The sequence below is a fragment of the Pseudopipra pipra genome, chromosome 1 (assembly GCF_036250125.1).
Source record: "Pseudopipra pipra isolate bDixPip1 chromosome 1, bDixPip1.hap1, whole genome shotgun sequence".
In the NCBI taxonomy this organism is placed as follows: domain Eukaryota; kingdom Metazoa; phylum Chordata; class Aves; order Passeriformes; family Pipridae; genus Pseudopipra; species Pseudopipra pipra.
Window position 1 is genome coordinate 131,901,538 of NC_087549.1, and position 27,975 is coordinate 131,929,512.

At 37.0% G+C, this 27,975-nt stretch overlaps 1 protein-coding gene across 1 annotated transcript; it reads left to right on the forward strand.

Moving 5' to 3' along the window:
* The first annotated feature begins 17 nt into the window (after positions 1-17).
* Positions 18-26,125, forward strand: PEX1 (peroxisomal biogenesis factor 1). The gene is made up of 24 exons (XM_064677688.1): positions 18-275; positions 2,353-2,496; positions 4,358-4,441; positions 4,681-4,795; positions 4,885-5,657; positions 7,021-7,140; positions 9,799-9,922; positions 10,195-10,304; positions 11,538-11,638; positions 13,026-13,158; positions 13,879-13,975; positions 15,073-15,243; positions 16,559-16,713; positions 17,922-18,111; positions 18,306-18,472; positions 19,261-19,395; positions 19,976-20,040; positions 20,851-20,993; positions 21,071-21,174; positions 22,133-22,309; positions 23,089-23,319; positions 24,511-24,711; positions 25,034-25,164; positions 25,839-26,125. The coding sequence occupies exons 1-24, from the start codon at positions 33-35 to the stop codon at positions 25,921-25,923; spliced, it is 3,999 nt and encodes a 1,332-aa protein (XP_064533758.1). The 5' UTR covers positions 18-32; the 3' UTR covers positions 25,924-26,125.
* The last annotated feature ends 1,850 nt before the right edge of the window (positions 26,126-27,975 follow it).

Genomic DNA, 27,975 nt, shown 5'->3' on the forward strand with positions numbered 1-27,975 from the left:
AGGAAGAGCCAATCAGAGGCGGGGAGGGGCATATGCCGCGCCCTCATTGGCCGGCGGTGGGCCGTACCACTGCCCAGGGGTGGCGGGGGACCCCGCCCCGATGGGCGGGTTCGTGCCCGGGCACAGCGGGCGCGCAGGGCCGAGGGGCCGCGGCCATGTGGGGCTGTGGCGACCCCGGCGGAGCCGCCGCCTCCGCCACCGTCGTGCTGAGCGGGACCCGCGACTGCTTCCTGCACCTGCCGCCCGCGCTGGCCGCGCTCCTCCGCCTGCAGCAGGTACCGGGGCGGCGCCGCTCGGGGCCCGGGCGGAGGGACGCCCCAAGTGGGCGGTGAGGATTACGGGAGCGCAACATCCGCCCCGCACTCCATCCTCCCCCGCATCCCGCTGCCATGACGACGCAGCGCCCTCCTCCCTCCCCGCGGCCGGGGACTCCTCACAGGAGACCCCGAGGAACCCCCTTTCTCTCGCCCCTTGCGCAGCCCAGCGTTGTCATCCATTCCTAATAAAACACGGGAAAGATTGGAAATTATGTCCCCCAACGTGGTCTGGCACCGTGAGCATCTGCGTCTCTCTCAGTACTCCGTTTCATATTAGCTCTCACAGTAACTCGCCAGCATTAGCCGTGCATTAATAAGGTGTGAATTTATCATCGACGTGGGAGGTGAGGTGGTCAGTCCATGCAGAATCCTCGTTGTTAGTGTACATAAATTAAATGTATCGCTGTAGAAGGGGGCTCCCGTCACGCAGAGCTGAGGACGCGGGTCCGCTCGTAAATAACATTACACACGTGGAAACGGGAGCAGAGCCTGCTTTTGTCCCTTGTGCCATGAACACAGAACTACGGGTCTGCCAGCAGAACAGGGTGGAAAATGGCAGGAATCAGCCGGGCGAGGAGGAGGAGACGGGAGCAGAGCTCAGGAGCCCTGGCACAGCCCCAGGCTCCCTCTCCCGGCGGGGTAACCTCCGGATTTCCCAAGGCCGAAAAGGGCATTTCACAACAGCAAGAGAATCCAGACGTGTAAAAACCTGCTCTTTGGGATGGTAGAAGGAGGTTGGCAGAGTTGTGAGAAATGCAGTATAAATGTGAGCTTCATTTCAGCTGCAGTTTCTGAATGTTTTACAGATTTGCTGGCAAGATAGAGGAGAAGGGAGGAGTGCAATTGCTTTGAGATCTTGTAGGGTCATTCTGTACATCGGTGGTTATGGTGGGCTCCTGCTTTTACTTAACCTGAGCAGTAAAATGAAAAGATATGATCTTCTCAAAGGCATCAGCAGCGTTATAGATGGTGTGTCTCCAGACCTCCCCATTGGAGGCCAGAGTAGACCAGTTATGTTGATCAATATGGCCAAGGCTGAGATGTTGTTTCAGGGAGTCCTTGTATCTTTTCTTTGGGGCTCCTCTCATGCGGCAGCTGGTGGCAAGTTCACCATAAAGCAAGATCTTAATCCTTGAGACGTGCCCTGCCCAATGCAGCTGTGTTCTCAGCAACATGGCCTCAATACTTGTGATTGCTGCCTGTTCTAGAACAGATTAGTGACATAATCTGACCAGTGAATGTTTAGGATTGTTATCTGTGGATACAGGGAATTAAATATTACCTTTGATAAAAGGGTCTTGGAACCATTTTGTATCTTCTCTGAAGATATTTTCAGAGTTTATAAAAAAAGTCTAATAATGGAAATTTTTAGAATACAGTTGAGAACAGAACAGAAAATATTACTGTGTTAACAAGTAAATCTGTGGTATATTCACAGTGTACATTGTCTCTTCATCACTAAATTTTCGCAAAAATAATAACTTTTGAAAAAATTACAGAAAATACCAGTTGAATGATACAATATAAGATACAGTCTCTCTATATGGAAACTGACTGAACATATTGACATTCTTCAGTTTGGGATCAAAATACCTGAATGGTTCTAAAACAGATTGATAAGATCATTTTGGTCTGAGTTAATATGATTTGTGACTTATTTTAAATGTGTCATGAAAGCACTCTTGGAGACCATGCAAATGTTATAATTCCTATGAAGTTTAGGCATATTTTCCCCCTCATTTTGGAAATGCAATTGTGTAGTTATACTTTTCTGTAAGATATTTTTTAATACCATATAATGCAGAAGGAAGAATTACTTTTGTTACTTTAAAATAGTCCATAAAAATAAAAAGCTGGTTTAAGAGTTGAAACCAACATGCACTTCTGTGTTAAGAGTTGTGCAAATAAATTGTAAAATCCAGAAAATGTTTTTAATTCCTTTGATCTCTTTAATTAAATACAGTTTAGGTTGTCTAATAACCATCTTATTTAGCTTGGTTTATGTTAATTTATTTTATTTCTTTGGAACTCATAGGGCCAAGCTGTGAAAGTGTCCTATGGTCATCAGCCAGTATTTTTGAGCTGGATGGAAATCAGGCATCGAGGTCACCGAGATGAAAATATTGCAGAGATTAACAGACAATTAGCAGAGAAACTTGGCATCACAGACGGAGAACAGGTTTGAAATGCGTTTTTTTTGTTCTTATTTAAATAAAGAATATATTGCAGGATACCTAAAAGGCAATACTTTATGAGTTAGCTATGACCTTCTTGTTTGATGTATTTAGACAGTTACTGCATTTATATCTGCTCATGAGAAACGTTAACTATCCTGAAATGTTTCAAACATGAAAAGATTTTCTCATTAAATCATTAACTATTGCCTAAATAATGCTTGTAGGTAGGTCTGAGCAGGGATGGAACAGCTATTCTCAGTGCCATTAATTTAGGAAAATACACTTGTAGGCAATTGAACAATTTGGTAATGGGAATATTTTGCTAGGAGTTCCTGTTGTTTTAAAGTAACTACTGACTTATTGCATATTTCTTCTTGTTTAACTTATTTGGGGGTTAAATTTTCATCCCTTTTTCTGCCTCTTCACCATATGTCGCCACGTACCCTCTTTCTTTGAACGTATATTTAAATTCATCTCTTACTCTTGGATGCTGTTAAACCTCTCATAAATTACTCTGTCATTGGGCAGAAGTTGAAGAGATGCCCAAGACGCAGGCAGAGTTTCATGACATGGGACTACTTAACCCAAGGGGTTTTTTTGTATTAATAGGTGGAGATTTAAACAAACAAGAATAGAAAGGTATTGCTCTACACTGTGTTATTGTGTAGTATATTCATATGTGCCTGTTCTCTCATATGCAAAATTTTATTCAGCATAGTAGAAGGCATCAAAGAATGTGATTCAGAGCAGTGTATTATCTTACCTTGTTTACTGTTTTAACGTATTTTCTCAAGAAATTATGTGTCTCTTTGCAGAAATTTCTAATTTAATAGTTCAGCAGCAAGGTATCTACCCATTTCAGTACTAACAATTAATAGCCTTCAACAGGAAAACAATGGACAAAGGAAACGCAAGAAAACCTCACTCGGCTGTTGCCTGGAAGTAATCATCTGTACAGTCGAATGAATACGTGAATAATTAGGTAGTTTTGCCATTATTTTGGATTCAGGAATTGCGTGTTTGCTGTGTTTCATAACAGTAAGATCTTCTATTTGCCATGTTGGGGAAAAGATTCCTCTCAATTTTTACTTCAGACTGAGGGCCTAGAGGAATTTAAAATCGATTGCTACTTTTATAAAAGGTGACCTGATATAATTCTCTCTCTCACAATATAGGTAACTAGTTTTATCTCAAGAAAAAAATAACAAAGTTTGTTTAAAAAGTCATGACATGATGTCGTTTGAAAATTATTATTTTTTGTCAAATGAAACCTTTGGTAAAAAATGACTTTTGAAATACGTGTTTAATGCATTCTGAAAAACCTAAGCCACAATAGCTTTTATCATTGTTCCTGATACACAGGACATTAAAACAGTTCTGTGGAGATGAGGCTGCATCCTATGAAACCATTCATAAAAGACCTAGGCTTGTTTTGTATTGTACTTTTTCCCTAATTTTTCGGCTGGTGTTGCCTTGTCTAAATTTGTGCACAACTCAATGAATTTTTCAGCTTTCTAAAGTCCTGTACATTTAAAAATAAAGAATAAAAAATATAAAGATGATTATGTGATCAAGGTGTATTAAAAATTGATTGTTTGTTATCAGCTGATCAAGCTCTTGATGCTTTTCACATTCATTCCATTAATGGTTTGTTGAAGTCTCCAAGTGTGCCCAGTGCCATCCATTTCCAATCCATTGAGCATTAATCTCTTTATGAATTACCTGGTGTCATTAAGTTGATGTATGTTCCAAGTACTGAAAACATATAATGGAGGAGATGTCAATTTTCTACTTGAAATAAAAGATGGAGCTTTTATATGCCTAAAAATAAGAAGTTAAATATTTTGGTGTTATTTTTGTCAGGTATTTCTTGAACCCTGTTCCCATGTCTCCTCCTGTCAGCAAGTAGAAGTGGAACCACTCACAGCAGATGATTGGGAAATTCTGGTAATAAAACCCTTTCTAGTGTTCATGTCTTTGTCTTACAGATGATAGAGGTTCTGACACAAGCAGTTTTTTGCACAATGCCCCATTCTTTTCAGCCCGTAAGGAAATACTAAATGTGGGGTTTAGTTATATTTTATATTTCAAATGGTTTATTAGAAAGAGATGTACAGTTTTTATCTTCAAACAAATGCTAAAAATGTATACAGTATTTAATTTATAATGATATCACATTTTCCCAGGAGCTGCATGCTTCCTCTCTTGAAAAACATCTTCTGGACCAGATTCGAGTAGTATTTCCAAGAGCCATCTTTCCCGTATGGATTGAACAGCACACTCATGTTTACATCAGAATCGGTAAGCAGAGCTGAAGGCTCTCATGGCACCTCCAGGAAGGTGTTTTGCTGGAGTGAATGCATTCATTGGCATGTTTTGTTCTTACTTAGGTACACTTATGCCAGCAGCCCCATATGGGAGATTAGAACCATGCACGGAACTTCTGGTATGTCCCAAAACACATGGACCAGAGGAGAATGTCACCAGCACACCTTCCACAGAAAATGACACCTTACTCAGAAATTTTGTGAAAAATAACATGGAACAAGAAGAAACAGTAAAGGATCCTTTTGCCAAACAACCTTACTTAAAGCCTAGAATCCTTGAACAGAGTAAGGCTGATGCAAACATGACGTTTGGCTCAAATGTTCTCCCAAATATATGGAATTTCATGGGGAACATTTTCTCTCATACATCTTTGCAGAAACAAAAGACTTTGTGTGATAAAGATGAAATGAGCACCTTCAAAGACAAGCTGCTGAACTTAATTCACATGGATTCCATTTTTAGAGTATGTCAGTCCCAGCCTCCCAGCGTACAGAATGCATCCGCCACTCATGCATTTCTGAAATGCAGTGCTATTCATGTTTTTCCTTGGAATTTAGAATTTATTGATTTGGATCCAAATCCTGTAGTATCTTATGGGAAAATTAATGAGCTGCTTTCCCCGAGACAGCGTCGCCAAGAAGCAAAGCAAAATCTACCACTTGAAAAGCAAAAGCCTTTGACTAGTACGCAAGACAAAAGTCATTCTGATTCTAATAGCAGTCAAGCATCCAGTGAGGGATCTGTTGTTCAAATCGTTTGGAATGGATTTGAAGACCTAAAGAGTGTCATAGAGTATGGCCACGATGAGGAAACCCTACATGTTGGAAGAGTTTGGGTCAGTTTGAGCACGCTATCTATTGGGCCTTTTATTTGATAGTATTTTCTTTTGGATAATTGTGGAACTGGCTACTTAATGTGCAGTTTTGGGATATAGACTTTGTGTTAAGCTCTGAAGTAGAGTATACTAGAATCAAGTACTGTTTACTAGAGCTGTGCTTTGCAGTCATTCACCAAATGAGGAAAGTGCTTCAGTGTTTCTGGAGGGAATGCATGCTTGTTTCAAAATCTGTAGGTAGCTATTGTATTCATGAGAAAGTGGAAGTATCTACTTACATACATTCAGTACTGCAAAATGAGGCTCTTACCATCACTTAGCACTTTGAAATGTGCCTTGTGCTCTAGGGGTCATCAAACTGTAAAGTAATGGGATCACGTATCCCAGGTGCTACATGATGTTTGCAAGTCTTTTTATATGCTCTTTAAAATACATCTTAAAAATTAATATAAAATAATTGCTTTTTATATAATTTACACTGTTTTAGTTTTTATATGCCATTTGGCAAGGTGGCACAAGTCCTGGTGTGGAGATACTGATATTTCAGGTTGTTCTGGCAGAACTACTGCCTGATTATGTTCTTTCTTTCCTGGAAGCACATGTAGGATTAACAAAAATAAATAAGATGTGCTCCAAATCCCCGTTTGACTATTTCGACATAATACACTTCTCACCATTCACTTATTGCTCTGTTAAGAATGAGAGCAAGAGCCTGCAGTGGTCTTTGCCATGAAATCTTTTGAGAGACATAACAATTTTCCAAATGCCACCAATCTTAAAGTCTCTCAGACTTAATAAATATTTATGAAATGTTTTCAATTTGGATATAAGTTTAAAATAACACAGAATGATTGAAAAGGAGTTTTATTTTTAAAAGGGTAAACTGCCTAGTAGGATTTAGGGAGACTGGATTTTCTTTCTCTGTGCTGCAGCCGTGCTTAGTTCTGGTCTCTGTAATGGCCTATGTATATTTACCTGCCCATGTAAAATTAATTTTAATCAGCAAATGAAAATAGCATTCCTGTTTTTCTCCAATACTAAAAGCATTCTTACAACATTCTAAGAGTTCCTCCTAAATCTTTTTTTTCAAGCTTTTGGTTTTTATTTAAAGAAGTTAGAAGAAGATCAGCTGTAGTGAGCACTTTAACGAATAGGATAAAAGGTAATCAGAAGTGTGCATGAAAGAATGATTCTGATACCACCATCAATTTTATGGTTTCCTTCTTAATTCTCTTGCAGATTATGAACAGATCAATGATCAAATGTAGAGGTTTTATTAGTGATGGAGAAATTCTTTGTATGATATATGCAATGTTATAACTGTTTTACTTTCTAATACTTCCTTTTGTTTAAAATATTTCAGATTCCTGATGGTCTGAGAAAAAAACTAAGTATTGAAATACACTCAGCAGTCCGAATTCAGTCAGTTGAATCTATTCCTAAAATTCCTGTGTCTCTTATGCTGCAACCCAAACAGAACTTAGTGAGTTGATATTCTTGGTCACATATTTGTTCGTGTATTGGAAAACTGGTAATGTTGCTCTGGTCAAGTTGAGGGGGGGTTATGTTTATTTGTTTTAATTTGTTATGTGATGGTTTGAAAGTTGTCTGTTGTGTATGACATAACGCCAAAGGAATTTCTTTTTTTGTATAATTCCTGGCTTTTTTTTTGGCTGTGTATGTTAAAGTTAATAGGTTGCTATGATCTACTTAAACAGGGCTTCTATTTAAAGGAACTGGTAGAGGTTACAGAGGGTGGAGGAAACAGGACTTCTAAATTTTGACTTTTGTTTCCTGAAGCTGTTAGAGGAATGCTGTATAGCACATTTTAAATCATAGGATCTTCCATTTTCTCAAATTGTGAGAATTTCTGATGTCTTTCGTATTAAAAAGGATGTTGACATGAAGGAGTGTTACGACCCGCCCCAGGAAAAGGGGAGGGGGGGTAACTCAGGTTTTTATCAATATTTTATTTTTATCAATAATTCCCTTGGGGTGGATTAAAGTGAAACGACACTAAATAATCGGTGTCTGAAAACAAAGTTTATTTTAACAATTTTGTATCAACAAGCATGCTAGTGCTTTGGGTGTTGTCATAAAACAATGCAGCATAGAGATAACTTTTGGGGGGGGAGAAACTGTTTAGGGGAGAGGAAAAACAGGATGAGAGTAAAGGAAAAGAGAAGCTGAGAGTGCAAAGAAATGGATATAGTCACTGCCCACTGGATCCAGCGATGTATGAGAGCGATGGCCTTGATTCGCAGGTGGTGGGGGAGAAGGAGAACCCAAAATCCCAAAGTCACCAGTCAGTTTATATACCCTCAGCATGCTTTTGCACCTCCCTGGGATGAGGAGTTGTTTGCCTTTTTAGGGCTTAGCACTGGAGGGACGGATGGGCCCAATTGCCCATCTGAGGTATCTTCTTGCCTTTTTAGGGCTTAGCACTGGAGGGATGGGCCCAACTACCCATCTGAGGTATCTTTTTGCCTTTTTAGGGCAAAAGTCAAAGCCTGCAAACTCCTGGAATGCATAAATCATTAACCATTTCAGTCTCTGACAAGGAGAAATGGCATTGGTAGGGGAAAGATAAATTTTCTGTTAAATTAGGTCTCAAACATAAACACTGTCAAAATAGCAACAATAACCAATAATAATTTTGCATCAGACCCTCATTTGAAGTACATTAATATGGGTTCAAACCTAGCAAATTTGAAGTGTATACATTTAAACCTGTGAAAACAAACACAAAAAATAATCATACAGTTAAAGAGTAAATATCCAGTTTAAGTCTTCTGGGTGAAGACATCCTTATATTCTCCAGACATGGCAGTGCCCAGTGGATTTCCAAAGAAAGACATTTGCAGTGAAATTATCATAATTTTTATGTGCTGTTTAGTTTTTGACTTTCTTTTAATTTTTCTTTTCCTCACGCTAAAGATTTAATCTTCTAGAGTTATATCATTGAATCCCTCTGGTTTTCCTGTAAGAGGGACACATTCTGAATGAGCATCTGTGACAGTAAGAACATACTTAGTATCAGTTCTCACAGTCCATAAGATGTAGCTCTGGGATGATGTATTTCTCTGTAAAGTACTGTATGCTTGTTACTATGTAACACTGGCCTGATTATTTCCCATGTTAGCTGCCCCTCAAAGCTTTAAGTACAGCACTTGCCATTATAACAAGGCTTATGCAGGTTTGTTCTTTATCCCCAATATTTTAATTTGGTTTCTTACCTACAGAAAAATGGTTGAACTGCATATTTTTTCTTGTTGAGATCAAAGAAGTATTAGTTGGACTTGATGATCCTTGTGAGTCCCTTTCAACTGAGAAGATTCTGTGATATTCCAGCAGTAATCTGCTAAAATTGTAAAGAAAAAGTAGTTATGTGTGCTTTTGTATGTTTTGAATACAGATTTCTGCCTTTCCTTTCTAATTCAGTTGAAGTTTTTTTAGTTCTTGAAAAAAAACAGACAAATGCAGAAACAATTATGACAGTAGCTTTAGTTTTCCTTTCTAACACAGCTTCCAAGATCTTCATTGATTCCCCTTTTCTAGATAGGAGTTTTGCTTCTCTGATTAGGAGCTTAACCAGGAGATACGCAATCTAGACTCAATTTCTTCTCCTATTCCATTTATCTAGGTGATCTGGGATAAGTCACTTTGCCTGCCTGTTGAAGTTTGTTGGTGATGCCCCTGAATTGGATGAGCCCAGGGTTCCTTATGTAGGAAAAGGGTATACAGGGAAGGGAGGGGTGTAACAAGCACCTCAAATAAGTCTCAGGTCACTATTGGTGCATACCTTCAAACCCAGGAGCTGAGCAGTGCCCTTGGGTCTGGCAAGACAGATGAGGAAAACAAAAATAAAAGCTTTTCCTTGCCCTCACATCCGTGTTCCGAAGATAAAATCTTTAGAGATTCAACTGTGGCCGTAGCAAGGGCTAGACAGGTGCTTTCCATAGAGCAGGTGGTAGAAATTGTGCTTGTTGACAAAATGGTCTTTTCTAAATTACTAAAACTTCTATATTTTCTTTTATCTCTCTACTGCCATAAAAGAAACAAATGCCTTGTGCATAGGAGGAAAAGATTTTTATTTACACCTAGTTTTGTTTTATTTACATCTTTCCTTTTTCCTATTTAGCATAAAGATATACATGAAGATGATGTTAAATGTGCTTTCAGTTCTTGGCTGCAGGATTCAAGTACTGATGATCACCCGTGGATGATGACAAGCAGAGACTGTATACATCTATCTTTTAAAGAAGGCAAGGATAATACTGTCCTGTGCTGTAGCTGTCTTAACTGTCCACTATGGAATTTAGTTAGCCAATATACCATTTAATTTCTATATACACCATTTAACATAACTGATACTTCTTTATATGGAAAGTGTAAGCTTGAAGCATGCTTTAAAAATGATTAATGTTTTTTATTCTTTCGGATTCTATCATAATAATACTCCAATCTTGTTTACCTTGTGAGGAATGAAAACTGAATTTATTTGGAATGTTAATAGTTGTTCCTTGGGTTTTTACAGGAATGGAGGAGTTTGTCCTTAGTGTAGTGCATCCTGTGCACACTGAAGAGAATAAGTCTGAGAATATTTTTATACTGAGTCCCACTTTGCTGCAAAAGACTAATATACAAGTAAATATCACATAGTCAGGTATCAAGTAATTTAAATTGTTATACTTGTGTCGAATATATTGCATTTTGTATATTATGTATTTTGGTTTCCCTTTTAAAATAAATAATGTTAGTCTATTCATGAAATTATATCTTTGTTATTTTGTAGCTTGAGATTCCAGGCATGCAATGCTTGTCACTGAGTTTCATAGTCTTTATCAAAATGTCAGAAAAATCAGTTAGAACAGAGGAAAGTCAGTACTGTCCGAGTTTGAACATCTTTATACTTAGTTGTTTTTTCCTTTGCTAACTAAACCACTTCACAGTCTCTGGCAGGAACAGTATATTGTTCTGCCAGACATGAGACATATTCCCCATTCAAACCTACCACTCTCACCCTGCCTTCTCTCTGATACAGTTTCTGTGCCTTTTGTTTCTTCCATGTTTCCTTTCTTGGGAGATTAATCCATTAATAATCCTGCTTGAACCAGTGCCCATTACTCCAGGTTAAAGGACTGGGATAACAATTTTCATCTTTAAACTCATACAGTGAAATTTTAATGGAGAATTATGGTGTCTTTTTGGCTGTTTAGAATAGAATTTTTCTGCAAAATTTAGGATTCCTGTTTAAAGAAAAAGTAAAACTAGAGCTTTATTTTTACGAGTAGTGAAGTACAATAAGGCTTCTACAAATTGTTCTAGTGAGTGGTACTAAGATGAAAGGGCAAAATGCATTTCTTACTAGCAGTGTCAGCATCTCCTACCAGCCTGTTCTTGTCTGTGAACCTCTGTTAACCCTGTGTGCCTGCCCAGCTTTCCATACTAACTCCCTGGTGAACAAGACTGAAAAATTCATGCCAGGTGTTTTGTCAAATCCGATCTTACCCAGATCAGATTCCTGATCTGTTTCACTGTTCTACCTCACGAGTACTCCTGCCAGCACAACAGGTGAGGGCACAGGAGAAGGAACAAGTTACAGGTAGGAAAAGAGATGGTGGGCTGCATAGTCTGGTACAAACAGCAATTGGCTCAACATCTAATCATAGGTTATTACCTCACTGTCAACACTGGATTGTATTTTGGAAATAATTGTATCTATTCCATTTTACCATTGTATGCATCTTTCAAGTGCAATAAACTTCAGCAAAGCATATATGCAACATTTTCTTTACACAATTCCAAAAATGGCTAGTCACTTCTATATCCTTCTTCCATAGTTATATTTAATCTAAAGTCCTAACTCTTTCCTTTTAGGTTCTTTTACATCCTGTAACTAGAAAAGCTGATGGTGACAGCCAGCCACCTATGCGTGATACAGACAAGAACCTTCCATACCACAAACTAAACAGTTTAGGGTGAGATATTTTCATAGAAGAAAACATGGGAGGGAGTGGGAATGAGAATTAGAAAAAAATACTATTGGTGAAAATTCAGTGTTTTTGAAAACTAAACCAGATTTAAGCAAAACTCTGCATCTTTTGGTAGATCAGGTTCAGACCTTATTGTAATTCATGCAGATGGTTTATTTTGTGCTTGAATGGTCTTACTGCAGTGAATAGAAAACTTCATGTGACTAAAGGCCCTCACACTGAAAATTTTGGCATGTCTGTCAATAGAATGGGAGGTCTCAGAACTGAGACCACATCAGAACTGGAACTCAGAACTGGAGACTTTTAGAAGAAATACTGATAGTTCAGCAGCTCCTGCTGTTGTTCTAAGCAGTATAAACAGACTTCTACGTCTTCTGAAGTTTCCAAATAAAGCAAAATTGTCAATCCTCTTCCCACAATAATTTCAACCTGTTTACTTGTTTAACTGTATTTAATAGTATGGGTCTGAAAGAATTGTGGTTCCTAAAAGTTTTTCCAGAATTGTCAACTGAGGAGAGAAATGCAGAGTGCTGTAGTCCTTAATACAAGGGAAAACAGTGGCACTGTGTAGCAAACTTGAAGTAGGGATGGGGCAGAGGAGACTTGAGAGGCTCAGAGTGTTGTGATAGTATGCTGTCAAGTGTTATGAAGGGCAACTGAGGATATTACTGAGACGTTGTGAAAAGCAACTCAGCATACCATTATTGAAGAGGGAAGGGGAACTGATACAGGGGCAGTCTGGTAGTGATGGGATGTGGTAGGGTAGAGATGTTAGAAACTAGGATTCATTTGTTCATTCCGTTTCTCATGGAACAACACTTCCTGTTTAAAGTTCAAATACAAAACTGGTAGCTTTGCTGTTTGTGGACCTGACAGGAACACTATTATATTGAAAGTCACGAAGATTGAGGGTGAGTGAAGGATAAGGATGTCTTCACATGAACTATGGGTTGTTTCATTTCTGAAAAGACTGAGTTTTCTGACCCAGCCATGCTCCATGTTTACCAGTTCGTTACATTCCTTTGTAGGTTGTTACTCAGACACTCAAGTAGATGAAGCCCCAAAAGATGGTTAATTCTTAACTTCTGAGACCTACCTTATGCTAGTGTGGTGTGGTGTACAATAATAGATAGCACTTCCTTTGTGGGCATGTTCTGTAATGTCTGTCTGTGTCCCCTGTGTCACCACTGCAGAATAGAAGTGCTGTCTCTTCAGACTGAGTTGTCTTCATCTTTTTGTTGAAGGGGTGAAGTACATCACAATCTGTCAGCATCTGTACAGCAATCTGTAACTTCCCCATAGTGCAGGCTATTGCTGCTTCTGTGTGTACGGATGCTACTCTAGGCCATTTAATGTTTCCTTTACCTTACAGAGGAGTGGACAAATTAGGAACATCTTTATTTGAACACATAAGCCACAGTCTTCTGGGGCGTCCTTTGTCTCAAAAGCTGGCTGCTATTGCTGTGGGACTGCGAAGTGGAGGAGTGCTTCTCACAGGAGGAAAGGTACATACTTCACTACTTCCACTTTCCAAACCCTTCCAGATTGTTTTCCATAGTTTCAAAATCATTTTCATTAGTTTTCTTCGTTACCACACAAATTCCAAAGAATAAAGAACAAGCTGAAAAAACAGCAAGTTAGCTGAACAGAGGTAATTCAGCAAAACATCATCTTATAGAATGTATACAGATTATATGCACACTTCTTGAACATATATTCATATTTCATGTGTATATATATAAAAAATTTAAGTTTTAAAGACTGCTACCAATGCAATTTCAGTTTGTTCCCATAGGGGATTAATCTACTTCATGTTTATAGTATAATAAACACCTCTTGTCTCTGAAATATTGAATGAAAATAAGATAAAATATTTTCTCCTGTGTTCTAACATAAAATGGCAATGGAGTTGATAGTATTATTTTCCTGTTGCCTCTTACAGTGATCCATTTAATACTATATTCCACTGAAACTAGCGCATGTCTTAGGACTGAACTCAGTGGACTCAGAACACTATATGTAGTCGATGTATCCACTCTGAATTTGTTTATACTTGTTTCACTCTAGGGCTTTGGTTTCTGCCAAGTGATACAAAGACAGAATACCATATATGCTTTTAGTGAGGAATAAACCCAGCATGTGTACAGCTTTCCAAGCTTGTTTGTTGGTGTATACAGAAGGAACTGGTTCTGTCAATTTACACCAGCTCACATTTACTTTTGTAGGGAAGTGGAAAGTCAACGTTAGCAAAGGCCATCTGCAGAGAGGCTTTCGATAGACTGGATGCTCACATAGAAGTAATTGATTGTAAAGCTTTAAGAGGTATGATGATATTTTTTTAAATCTCAAATGTTTGCTGTACGATAAAGAGGCACAGTTATGAAGTTACTCTATTTAGTCTTAATAATTATTCTAGTAGTATTGCTGCTTTTGAAGGATATTTGATGCCTCACAATTATTGTCTTCAACAGTCTCATGAAAATACAGCTGCTGTAAACTTCTGTCACACTTTTATCAGTTTCTGTTCCATGTACTACCACCATATTCAAACTATGCTTGCCATGCTTATTTCTAATTGTTGCGAAATAGGAAGAAGCTGCAAGTTGGACTGTGTGTTTTTTCAGCTGTGCCAGGTAAAGCGTTTAAGGATACCTGTATTGCTCGGTGAAAGGATGATACAGGCACCAAAGAATGATCAAAAGACCAACTGAAACCTGATTATGATGACATGTTTACTAACCTAGTATATTTGGCAATAGTTGTCTAGCACTTGTGATTATAGATGATGAGATGAATCCTTATGTTTTGTGACTTCAAAATGAGTATTTTGTGCAGAGACGGAACAGGACAAAAAGGGATATTTTTTTTGCTCCTTCATTTGCTGGGTTTTCTAAACAGTCTCGCTGTTATAGAGCAGAAGATACTTAACTGTTTTCTTACAGAGCCCTTATGTTGCATGGATGTACTCTTTTTGCTTAAGATCCTACTAAGCTTCTTGCTTCAGGGAAAAAGGGAAGGATTGATGAAGAGCTTGGTCCTTTGCTCTGGAAAATTCTTCCAATTGCAGGACTCTTTAGTAGCTATTTTAGAATAGCTACTGATCCCGCTATTTAAGAAATGCTGCTGATACTGCTCTGGTTTTAACTGTCTGGAAATTAAACCTGTAGGCTTCTATAGCAGTTAGTGAAAGACGATTAATCTCATTTTAGGACATGTATATCCTTCTAATACTTTTTTATAGAAGATGTAGACTCCTTTCTTTACTGATTGTTGACTGGTTTAATCTTGGTACCTGGATTTATAGGTGTAAAGTTAAGCTAGACAAATCAAAACATTGTGGTATTATGTGAGCAAGATATAGTCAGTCTGATTTTTTTTTTCCTGATACGTTCTGTCATTATAATAGTATTTTGTTTTAGGAAAAAGATTAGTAAACATAAGGAAAAACGTGGAAGAAGCTTTTTTAGAGGCAGCATGGAGACAGCCATCCATTCTTTTGATGGATGATCTTGATCACATTGTTGGAGTACCTCCTACACCAGAGCATGAGAACAGCCCTGAAACCGTCCAAAGCAATAGACTTGCTTATGGTAATACTGTGCTACCTGTGTCTGGATACAAATATAACGTAACTTACAATTTCTTGCACTTGAATTGCCCTCTCCTACCTGAACAATTCTGTCTGTATCATTATTGCCTCTGGACTGTGTGATATTCAGGCAGAGATGCACAAATTTTGCTATTTAGGCCATTTGTGGACCACTAGCTGAATCAAAATAGTCCACTCTGGAACTTGGAGTAGTCCTTGCCAGTAGTGGTTCCACCACTACTGCTGATGGTGATGCCTGTTGTCAGTACCACTGCCAGTGGTAAAGGCTTCTCCTTTCTTTTTTATTTTATGTTGTTCATGCACTCAAATACATTGCAATTAATTACAAACTGCAGATGAGTCTTTAACTGACAACTATTGATAATTTGTGTGTTTCCCATAATTATTTATAATTACAGCAATACATAAATTTGATACTTACTGATGTTTAGAACCAGCTTCTTTTAGATGAGTACCAACTTCTTTATCGTTGTACTTGGTATACTTTTTAGAACTTCTAATTTGTTTTACAATGTAACAATCCACAGATGTTAAAAATAAGATGATCAATTGTAGTTTGATATCCTATATTATACAGTTCCTTTTTATTCCCAAAAATCTAGGCAGGGTTAAGTCGCAAATTAAATTTAAATGATCAAGATTAATAAAGCCATAGCAAAAATATCTCCCATTTCTTAGATCACTTTGAGGAAGTTAGTGTAATTTTTATTGAATTACTTTTGAAGTTCAGAAAATCTTACTATAATTTCTTTTTTAAAAATGTGCTCTTAGGTTACATGCAGAATTGTTTGGGTTTCTTACTACTTTATTTAAAGGTATAATGCATACAACAGAGCTTTAAAGATTATTCCTTGAAGATCTACTTTGCACCCTTAATTTCTCTTACTTTCATATATTACTTTTTTCTTAGAGTGCTTGTGTTCTAGACTCAACATCTGTTTTTATTCTTATAATTTTTTCCTTTTTGTTTGCATGGAAGGAATAATAGCACACACAGAAAATCCATGTTTAATATCTTGTGGTAGACATCATCAGTAATGTAACAAAATTAGCTTTTCAAGAGCACTTCTGATGTCATTTTATTAATGGAATGTACTCTTCTAGAGAAAATTACTGTACACCTTTTTTTTTAATTTAAAAAAACAACTGTAAACATGGGAATAAAAATAATATGTTATAAGCTGTTACTTCTTGTGTACCCTAATGCTGCTCTCCAGTACAGTAAAAATATCTGTTCTGAAATGCAGAATCTTTTGGTTTTTTGTAATTTATGGAGCAATATCTTCTGTGTTTAGTTTTGAAAGATCTAATCAAAGAAGTTATTTCCATGGGGAGTTTGATTGCATTAATTGCCACAAGTGAGTCTGAACATTCCCTTCATCCTTCCCTGGTTTCAGCACAAGGAACACACATATTCCAGTGCTTCAAATGTATCCGATCTCCGGATCAGGTAAATTCAAATAAAATGATTGAAATGTACTTTACCTTTCCATCAGCCTCAAATATGACGTTGGAGCAGCTGCAAGAATAGTAGGTTACACCCGAAGATGAGGAAAAAAATCTGGAAATCTTAGAAATTCTTTCATGATGCTTAAATACCTCAGAACTTACATCTGTCAGTATAAACTTTAAAAAAAAAAGTAATCCAGCAAAAACTCCCAGTTGGCCCCACCCTTCAGTATATTCAGAGGATATTTCAATTCAATATGAAATAAGTCATCTAACACAGGTGAGATAGGCATGTTACATAGAAGGGGATGCTAAAGGAGCGACTCTGTAAAAACATTTAAGTCACCACAGGTAGATAAATGAAATTAAACGTAGGTGTGTTTTTTCACAGCTAGAGAAATAAGTATGTCCTCAGAAAGTGTATTTTAGGTGTTATTAAAACTAAATGTTAATTTTATGGAAAGGTTTTTGGATTTCTATATTAATTGTATCCCTTTACTTTTGAATGTAGTCCATTTTAAAAAGAAAAATGGATAGAGAGAAGAATAAACAGTATTAACTTTCTTGCAGGAGAAAGCAAATACTTTGAATCCCTAATGATTCATTTGTATTTAACATGAGTTGTTCCTATTGGTGTGTCTTCCATCACAGGCCAGCTATTAAAAGCCATTGAGGAGGAGATTCTATGTTAGATACAGTGTAGCTTTCTCCCACCTCCTGCAAGTCTGCTTTTATTATGTTTAATACTAATACACAAATAAGGATGAGACATCATTGGAAAAGTCAAGATCTCAAAAGATACCGCATTATCCCAAGTATTTTTATCTAATGCAATGTATTTAATCTCAAATGTATTTTCTACTCATATTGACAAGATGAAAGGGGTTCATTTTCCTGTGAAACAGAAAAAATGTGTTTAAAACAGTGGAATCCGGGGGTGGAGGGTTGTTTCGTTATTATTGTTGGATTTAAGGTAGCCATGGTGAGGTAAATACTTCAAGTTATAAAACTGGTGAATTTATTGAAATGCACCTTAAGAACTAACATTGATTTATATTCATGCCTGCTCAGGTCTGTTATTTGAAGGTTTGGTGACATGCAAATATTTAAGAAAATTTTAGTAACTTAAACGTATTTACTCTTTGAATTCCTGAACTCCATATATATAGTTAACCCAATATATCCTTGCTGCACAATTCTGTTTTTCAGAAGCAAAGATGTGAAATGCTGTATTCCATAATAAAGAAGAAACTGAATTCTGATCCTAAGAACTTTTCTGATCTTGACCTCCAATGTATTGCAAAGGAAACAGAAGGTTTTGTTGCCAGAGATTTTACTATGCTGGTTGATCGTGCTGTTCATACCTGTGTTTCTAACCAGAATACATTGGATAATGGTGGTATGTTGAAAACAAAATATCTTTTTTCATGGTCTCGCTTCTGTTATCCAGAAGTGGTGGATTAATACAGAAATAAAAAGCTAGTTTTTATGTTTAAAATTTATTTAATTATTGCATATTCTGAGGAATTTGTTACTGGTAGTCTTTGTGTTCTTTTTTTTTTGTTCAGGATTTTTTCTTTCATTTTTAAGCAGAATTGAACCTATCAACTGTGGATTTTCAGAAAGTTCTGAAAGATTTTACTCCAGTAGCTCTGAGAAATGTCAACCTTCATAAACCTAAAGACCTTGGCTGGGACAGGATTGGAGGCTTAAAAGATGTGAAGCAAATACTCATGGATACCATCATGTTACCTGCAAAGGTACCAAGTTCTTTTAAATTAGTTAGTTGAATTTTGTACATAATGTTAGTAGGGAAAGAATGATTTTTAAGGTGTGACACACTGTTTGATAGAAAGAAGACAGGCATGATTTTAAGCTACTTTTGTAGCTTTCCTTTCTTCAGCTGTCTTCAGCTACTGAAAAACTCCTTCCCCTTCCCTCTTCCAAATACAAAAGGCAATGGCTTGAGCTTTACTACAGATGAAGTGTTGCTCTAGAATATGGGAGTATAGCTACACTCTCTGTTGCAGGGTTTGTGATTAAGCTCTCTGAAGAGAACAATTCCAACTGTCTTCTGCAGTGCTTTTGCTAGAGAAGTATTTTCTTTTGGATGAATGCCAGTCCATCAGTCCCCCTTGGTTATACTTTGGCCTTTCTGCCTTGCTTTAAACTTGAGCATTGAGATGAGCCATCCATTTCAGTCTTCAGAGAAATGACTGAACAAAATATTTGATCATACAATTCAGTGTTATAATAGGAATTTAGAAGTAGCAGCATGGACATTATAAAGCTTTAGTCCATCCTTATTCTATCCTGTTTCATCTTGGTAGAAAATCCCACTTGCTTGTATTTTAAGTATTTATTAAACCTCAGAACCCACTACAGCTACAGCCCCGGGTAAACTGACAACAGTTGAGGTGAGCTGCTGGGATAATAGTGTGGAAAAAATAAATGACACACATTCTGTTTATACAAAAGTGATCAGCAGTCAGTGATGTTACAGTACATTGTGTATTTTAGAATATATCACATTGAAACTCTTTTCCAGTATCCAGAATTATTTGCGAACTTGCCCATACGACAGAGATCAGGAGTCTTGCTGTATGGAGCGCCTGGAACAGGAAAAACACTGTTAGCAGGAGTAGTTGCAAGAGAGAGTGGAATGAACTTCATCAGTATCAAGGTAGCAAGATTTTAAGATTAATTGATTAATTTTATTGACTGAATGAAATAGCTTAACATAATACCTGAAATTATGTGCTTGTGATGGCAAAATAACAAAGTAAGAAACTCACATTCAAAATTTTGCATATCTCTGGATATCCCACTATCCGATTTCTGGAACTTCAGAGTTTTATTACTGAGGTTCTTTTGTCTACTTACTCATTATGCAGAATTATAAAATCTAATTAGATCTTCTTAGTTTCTCATTTTTTAAAGACCTTGGATTTTGTTTCCACTGGACAGTGAAGTTGAGCAATATATTTAAAACAGATTTTTAAAATAGAGTGTAAACCTTTGCCTTGTGATACTGTAATGCATGTTCTGTTATAGTAGAAAAATGGAAATGACTACTTTATAATAAGTTGGAATGCTCAAAATTTTTTTTTGGTTTATCTAGACCCCTTGGCTCTTCTGTTCAAAGATGCCACTGTCTTGGTTACAAGAAAATTCACTCTAGTACACAAAATCTATGCTGATGTTTAATTACACATTAAAACTAAGAGACGTGTCATGAATATTCTTTTCTGATTATTTTTTAGGGACCAGAGCTGCTCAGCAAATACATTGGAGCAAGTGAACAAGCAGTTCGAGAGATCTTTAACAGGTTCGTTTTGTGAAGATTTGTGATATTATCAGTTAATTTTATTGGTTGAAGCACCAAGAAGTAATTATGTTGTCTGAGGAGAGACATGGCATCAGATCACAAAATCACCTGAAATATTCAGTTGTCCTGAACCAGATGTGTGTCTCGGCAGGTTCAGCTGGACCATCATTATTCAAGAACTGCATGTTTGGCTCCGATCAGGAGTGCACTTCTGAAGCTGAACTCCCAGTTCTCTCCATTTTGCAGCACACTGGTTCACATCACCGAACTGCCTTGGAAAACACATGCTGAATTCCTTTCAGATGATTCCAGAAGACAGTCAAGTGTGCTGCAACTAGTAATGCACACTTAATATGTAGGATCATATTAGACTTGGTATTGAGTTCCTCAGTGCCAGTAAAACCTACTGTTTAACAAGTTTGCCCTTACTGGCTCTCAGTGCTCAGTAATGTAAACATATCCTACATAGCCTTTGTTTCTCACGTAATTTATTGTGTGGGCAGTCTTTTTGTTAGATGTGCATAAGCCAAGATCTCTGAAGCAATTGGATTTTAGAACTTTCATGTTTATTAAAATGACAGTTAAGCACTTCTGAAATGATAAAGCAAGTGCAAAGTATGTCATAAAAGTGAGTGGTGATTACATTGCAATCCAGTTAGTCAGAACCTCCTAAATTCTACAGAAAACAGATTTTCTGTTCTTTCATTAAAGATAACTGTCCTCTGAAGCAAAAACAATTACCTTTAATATTTCTAAACAATTTTACATGTGACTGAAACTTAACTTGCCTTTTTTTTTTTCCCCTTTTAGAGCTCAGGCAGCTAAGCCTTGTATCATTTTCTTCGATGAGTTTGATTCTATTGCTCCACGCCGAGGTCATGACAACACAGGAGTTACTGACCGAGTGGTTAACCAACTGTTGACTCAGTTAGATGGTGTGGAAGGCTTACAAGGTAACAATTCATCCGTGTGCTCCTTTTTAAGCAAAGGTTCAGCAGATGTTAATGGCATTTTTGTGCACTTTCCTAAGGGGTTTATGTGCTAGCTGCTACTAGTCGCCCGGATTTGATTGACCCTGCTTTGCTAAGGCCAGGTCGACTGGACAAGTGCCTGTACTGTCCACCTCCTGATCAGGTGAGGAAACAAATAATTTCACATAAGAGGCAAGGGAAAAAATCAAACTAATGGTCTTTGTTCTCCTTTATATTATCCTTTATATATATCTCCTTTATATATATATCTCCTTTATATTATTTTGTTCTCCTTCATATTATCCACTACATATTTAGTGGCATTTCAAACCTGGACTAAGTGGAATTGATTGTCCAACTCCAATTATACAACAGTATAAATTCTGACTTCAGTGTCAATGTGTTCACATAAAACTGGGGAAAGAAGTCTTCAGGATCAAGTCATACCCTGTGGATATGGCCAATTTAAAAAAAAAATTAAAAATTAAAACAAGAAACTAATCTGCAGAAAGAAATTGGATGCAGCGTAGTGTTTGTAATGGTCTGCATCTTTCTTTGAATTATGAGTCCAGTAAATATGTGATTTGCTTGAACCATAGCCATTCCTCTGAGGCTGTACAATATGTGCATTTGATTCCCATTTTATGAGAAAAAACTAGTGCTGTTCATTTTCAGATTAGTTCACACATTTAACAGGTACCACATAATTTCATTCTGGAACACACATGAAGAAGTTAATCCTGTGCCTTAAGAGCATAGGTATTCTCTCTTTTTATATTTTTTTGTGTGTGTTTTAAACTTCTGGTTTAGAGTAAGATCATTCAAGTAAACAGAAATTTTTCACTTCCATCATCCTTCTCTTTACAAAAGGACATATGAGTAGCAGACTTCACTTTCATATTTTTATGATATTGTCTGGATATTTAGAGAAATATATTTCCCTGTATACTGCATTTGGTTAGGGGTAGTATCTTTCTAGTATTAGGGTAGTATCTTCTTTGAAAAAGCACCTTTCTCCCTCAGAGAGGAAGTTGCTTGTGACAGGGCCAAAGCACCATCTAGCAGTCAGGACAAGTAAAATAACAGGTTGCTTTACTGACTTTTTTTTCCTTTTTTTACAGAATTCACGCTATGAAATCTTAAAAGCTCTCAGTCATTCCCTGTCCTTGGCAAATGATGTGGACTTTCAGGATTTGGCAGCAAAAACAGAGCAGTTCACGGGGGCTGACCTAAAAGCTTTATTATACAATGCCCAATTAGAGGCAATCCATTCTAACCTAAATTTAGGTTTAACACAGGTAAATAAAATTGTTATAAAAGAAGCCTCTCCTCTTTTTATGTTGATATGTTTGAAAGGGTTCATATTTTCCATGTTTTTTAGCAAATTATGTTGATAAGATTTAGTTTTCTTTTATAGAGAGGATTAAAATTTTAATATGTTTGCAGAAAAATAAAGAATAATGTAACAAATTAGTTTGAATACCTCTTAAACAGCTTCATTCATGATAGGTGTTTAATGTTAAATAGATTTATGTAAGCCCAAATCTGTTTATCACAGTTGTGAGGAATGACTGACAGTTCAATAGGAGGGATCCCACTCAGAGTTTCTTAGGAACAGATAACAAATTCAGTTTTGAGATGGCACATTTTGGATGATGGAGGAAGCAAAATATTGGTGGGTTTTGTGGAGTTGTTCCAACAGATTGAGTTTAATTGAAGTCAGGAGAGAAGTGGCAAGAGGGTGGTGGTGTCTGAAATGGCCTGTTCTGGTTCATCTTTCAGGCACCAGCTCGAAGTACAGGATCCTAGCTTGTACTCCTTGTCTGACTGACAGGTCCTTTCCTCTTTTAGCCTCTGTTCAGCCACCTCTCTTCACATTTTTTAATGCCTGTGTTCTGGTTCTAACTGGAAATTGGATTTTCTTAGCAAAATATTTGGAAATACACCCCTAGAGAAAGACAGATTACTAGAATAAAATGTTAATCCATACTTTCATATGTATTATATATGAAATTTTTCATGTATTTCAGATTGCACTTAGGAATTAACTCTTCTAATGTTCTGTTCTTCGTTACAGGATTTTGGATCTAGTTCTGATAGTGACTTCAGTCTCTCTTCCATGGTTTTTCTAAACCACAGCAGTGGCTCAGATGATTCAGCAATAGATGGAGAAGCAGGGCTAGAGCAATCTCTTGTTTCTTTAGACATGTCTGACTTGCTTCCTGAAGACCCAAGGTCCAATATGTATCGTATTTATTTTGGAAGCTCTTATGAATCAGAGATGGGAAATGGAACTCCTTCAGAACTGGTAAATTACTCACCTAATATTTTGAATTTTCTAAATATTATTAGTTGGAAAGCAGAAAAACTGAAGTATGATAGGGTTTTATAAATACAATTACGTCTCCTTTGACCTTCAAACTGTCTTCAGTCTATACCTTGTAGTCGACAGTGGGGAATAGGATGGAAGGATGTGATCTGACAAAATATGATATGGACTTTTCTGCTACTTTGTAGGACTTTAAAATCAAAATCCCAAAATACTGCTTAATACCTTATAATGAAGAAACTGCATTCATACTAGATTTTACTGTCTGGTCAAATGGCTTATTCCCTTCCAAAGTTTAATACTAAACCAGTTTTTGACTTTTGGGTGGTTGGTTTACTTGGTGTTTTTTTTTCAGCTTAGTCATTCATTAAAGAATGACCATCCAGCTTTCAAGAATTAAGTTCTAATCTTAAGAATCAACAAACTTTTTTCAGTTTCCAGTGAAACATGTGTTAATAGAATAATCTGACCATGGAATTGTGTCAAGAACAGAACTAAACCTTAGCTTCTGTCACTGTTGTTACAAAGCAGAATTCCTGATGTGGTATTGTCATGTTGCACAGAGAGCAGCATTCCCTGTCCAGCTTGCAGGCAGGAATGTGCAGGTTGGCTTAGGTGTAAGTAAATAAAACAATGGATTTAGCAGACCTTTATTCTTTTTGAGATGGGACATTGTGAAAATATTTACATTTTTTCCAAGCATGAAACACTTCATTTTCATTGCCCAAACACCTGAGCAAATTAACCTAAATCTTCTTGTTAAAAAATTGTGTATGGGATATCATCATCATGGCTGGGCTTCACGAACGAAGATTTGGGGAGGGCTCTACCCACGTTTGTTACAAGAGCGTTGGTGGCTAAAAAGGCCAATACGAGATAGACATGTCTGGTTGCAAAAGGCACAGCAGAAAGACTCCTTAGGAGATATATTCTGCAAGGCACGATTCTTTCTGCATTGTCTTTTCTCCTCGAGAGTGATCCTGTGTGCGTTCTCAAAAGCATCATCAGCGTTAAAGATGGTGTGTCTCCAGTATGGGATATATTTCAAAGACAAACTACTCTTTTGTCACAAAAACAAGCTTGTACTGAATTGTAGGCTAATTCCTAATGATGGAGTAGCTCTTTTGGATCCATAATGAGTTAATATATTTCTCCTTATGGTCAATTTAGAGCTCTTTGTGTTTGTCCGGACCAAACTCCATCACTTACGACTTTACCAGCCTGACTCAGAGAGATGTAGCATCCTCACAACCTTCAATGCTCAGAGCAGCTTCTCAAGAAGGCTCCCTGGAGAACAACCAGGAGCAGCAAATAGAGCACCTGAGGACAGAAGTCAGTGCTATCAAAGCCAATAACAGAAGCAAGAACGGAGTATGGCTTTTATTTTTTTTTTATTACTTAGTCTTAACAGTTCCCTATTGTTTTCCCACACTTCTTGGTATTTCAATCAAGAATTCCTGCAATAATATTAAATATAATGTAACAAAAATAGCAAAGTGATGCTTAGTTTGAGGAAAATAAGGCAGAAGTTAACATTCATGTAACTAAGCAGTTATTTCTGTGTTATTAATTTGGGGGTGTTTATAATACATTTGTCTGTATGTGTAATGAGGAGGTTCCAGAGTTAGTGATATTGATGACACTGTGTTTATGTTCATGTTCTTCATTGTCTGTTCATGGCTCTGTTTCCAAGGAGGACAGCACCCCTAATCAGTCAGGGCTTGCCAAGACCACTTTAATTATTACCCAGTCCCATCTGATGACTGCACTTCAGGGTATGAGACCATCCATTAGTCAAGATGACTGGAAGAATTTTACTGAACTGTAAGTATTACTTCTTTTGTAATTGTGAATTCAGTTAAGATTTTATTTTTTCACATTCCTTATACATCAGAAACAAAGTAGTTTTAAATAAACATAGGAAATGGCAGCAGAGTTGAATAACTTCTTGCAGCAATTTTTTCAGAAATATTAAATTAGGTACTGAGAAAGGGAAAATATTTCATCAGTGAATTGTTTTTTATTGTTTTTTATTAATGTAGGACCTAGAAATCACAGCTGAGAAAACCCTTGTTTTATGTTAAGAGCTATACCAGTACAAAGAGGCACCGATTCTCTAAGACTTAGAGCTAGGTCCTTCCTGCTCCCACTTAGTAGTAGCCTCTCGTATTTTCAAATTGCTGGGTGGTCTCTTTAGCTACCATGTTTGGGAAGAGGCAGTAATCTGTAGAAGTATAAACATACCGAAAAGGAGAATGTGTCTCCTTCGACTTGGACGTGACTGAAGTAAAAAAGCTGGGGAAAAAAAGGAAGCAGGGCAGAGGGCTGTCTGAATTTGTGGGTGAAAAGTCCTCCAAGTCCCCAGGTCTGAGAAGACACGCACCCTTCATTTCCATAAAAATATATTTAAACATCTGTAGTTTTGTGTTGCTTTAATGTGCATCTGAAGAGGCATGTGCATGTCAGAAGAATTTTCTAATATCTTTTTCTCATTCCAGGTATGATAATTTTCAGAATCCCAAGAAGAGGAAAGGACAAGGTGGCTCAACATTCAGACCAGGACAAAAAATTACTCTAGCTTAGTAACTTGTATTTGTTTGTAATTGCTAAACTGTAACTGGAAATGACAAATGTGATTAAATCAGATTATTTATATTCATATGAATTTATTAATGCAGCAGTTGAAGAGAAGTTTCTTTTAAATTTACATGCTGTAAGATTATGTCACATTTTATTTTGAAGAAAATTGTCTTCCTTCAGATTGATATTAAATTTTTTGAGAGAACATTGGTTATATTCTGTCCTGTTGTTTATCACATAAACTTTTAAATCTTGGGTTTTATCAATATAGTTGCCAAATCCTAACAATGATTTCCTATCCCTATTTATTCCCTCACAAAAATAGAATCTGTTCAAATAAACTGTAATATATAATGGTGGAAATGTTTTTTTTTAAAAAAACTATAAAGCCATTCTCTAATGGCCTTTGGAGGGCTTAGAGGAGGGTGGTCCTTTATGTGTTTGTTGGTAGGCAGCTAGACTAATACTTTCAGAATAACTACAGCAAAAAAAAACCCAACCAAGATAATTGTATCTTGTTTTATGCCACTGTTTATTAATCAGAAGAATATCAAGTTACATTTCAGAAGTATTACCTTCTTATCCCTATCTTTTCTTCTTGGAGATCATAAAAAGCATTTCTCAAAGAGAGTTTCTTGCTTGAGTTCTGTGGGTATTTGCACCACATGAAATTGGGAGATTAGACTACAATCGATGTCAGTGGACAGGTAAGGATTTGCTTCTCTCTCACAAGCATCATTTGAGAATAACCCATGTACAGCTGCCACTTGAGAACCTGGGCTTAAGGTTCAATTGCTTTAGTTTTCCCGTTTCTGAAATAGCCCAAGTGGTAACAGTCTGCCATAGGCACACTGAAATGAAATTCTGTTGCATAAGGTTTAGTGGCTGTTCCAGAGATGCAGCAAAGAGATATAAGATAACGTACTTTCAGATGCTCAGGTAGGGGTTGGTAAAGAAATACTAAATCAGTTCGCTGGTGTTCACAAGTGTGAGTCAGACTAAGAAATGAAAAGTGGGAAAAATCAGTCCTCTATATCCTCTAGCAGCTGGCAGGGCTTTTGTAAGGCTCCCAAGTACCCAAGTATTCGGCCTTCCTGTGATGTCCTACAGCAGCAGTGTCATGTCAGCTGCTATTAGATAACCAGGGCAGATCTTGCACCTCTCAACTGTCACACACCAGCCTCCAAAAGTCTTTAATAGCTTGAATTAGTTTTAAATGTTTTTGTGAAAACTGGTATTTCAGGGGAAAAGTCACTCTGCAAATCCTGGGTGCAAAAAGATGATCCTTTTCTTCATTGTTTGCACAAAACCAGCTCTTGAGATCCTGCAGTAATGATTATTATCTGATTTAGGCACAGCTGTAGCACAGTACATATCTTGTGAGACCCAGTGAATAAGTGGATGCTGACACTAGATTTTGGTACATCAGAAATTATAAGAAGTCATAAGCTGTTGGGCAATTTCCCTTATTTCTAGAGATCAGCAACTTTGTAGAATAAAAAGCAAAGAATAAACCTCAAAATATTTGGAACCACCCATAAAATGCTGTCAATGCCATATTATTTCACCACAAGCACTGTGAGGATTAAAGCCATTTACATGGTTTTGTGCCATTTTTCTGTTTGGAAGATAATTGAGTCCTCCAAAAGAACTTGTTACAGATTCAGTGCTAATCTCCATTTCCTTAATGATTACCAAGTTTCAGGAAACAATAATAAAATTATTTCTTAATAATATGTATTTAATACAATGCTTATATATTGCTGAAGTGCTGCTGAAATAATGCAATAACTAGAGCATCATGACCTTTTTTAGATGCTAAAAAGCTACAACAGGAGCTTTTTGGTGCATTACTGTTTTAGTGTTCCCCCAGAACTAACTCATCCCATTTTCTAATGCCCATTTTTCCAGGAGTTAAAAACCTGATTATTTTCTTAATGTCTAAAAGACCAAAATGTCCTTCATTAAGGACAGGTTTAAAATATAATGTAGAAAAAAACCCACTGGAAGTCAGAGTATCGAAGCTTCCTTCTTCTATGGATCCTGGGGAGAAAA

Excerpts from the sequence above, each read along its gene's own strand:
- PEX1 (XM_064677688.1), top strand. The coding sequence starts at position 33 with ATGCCGCGCCCTCATTGGCCGGCGGTGGGCCGTACCACTGCCCAGGGG. Across the intron at positions 2,497-4,357 it reads GCATCACAGACGGAGAACAG|GTATTTCTTGAACCCTGTTC; the intron begins GTTTGAAATGCG and ends TATTTTTGTCAG. Across the intron at positions 20,994-21,070 it reads TGGTGTGGAAGGCTTACAAG|GGGTTTATGTGCTAGCTGCT; the intron begins GTAACAATTCAT and ends CACTTTCCTAAG.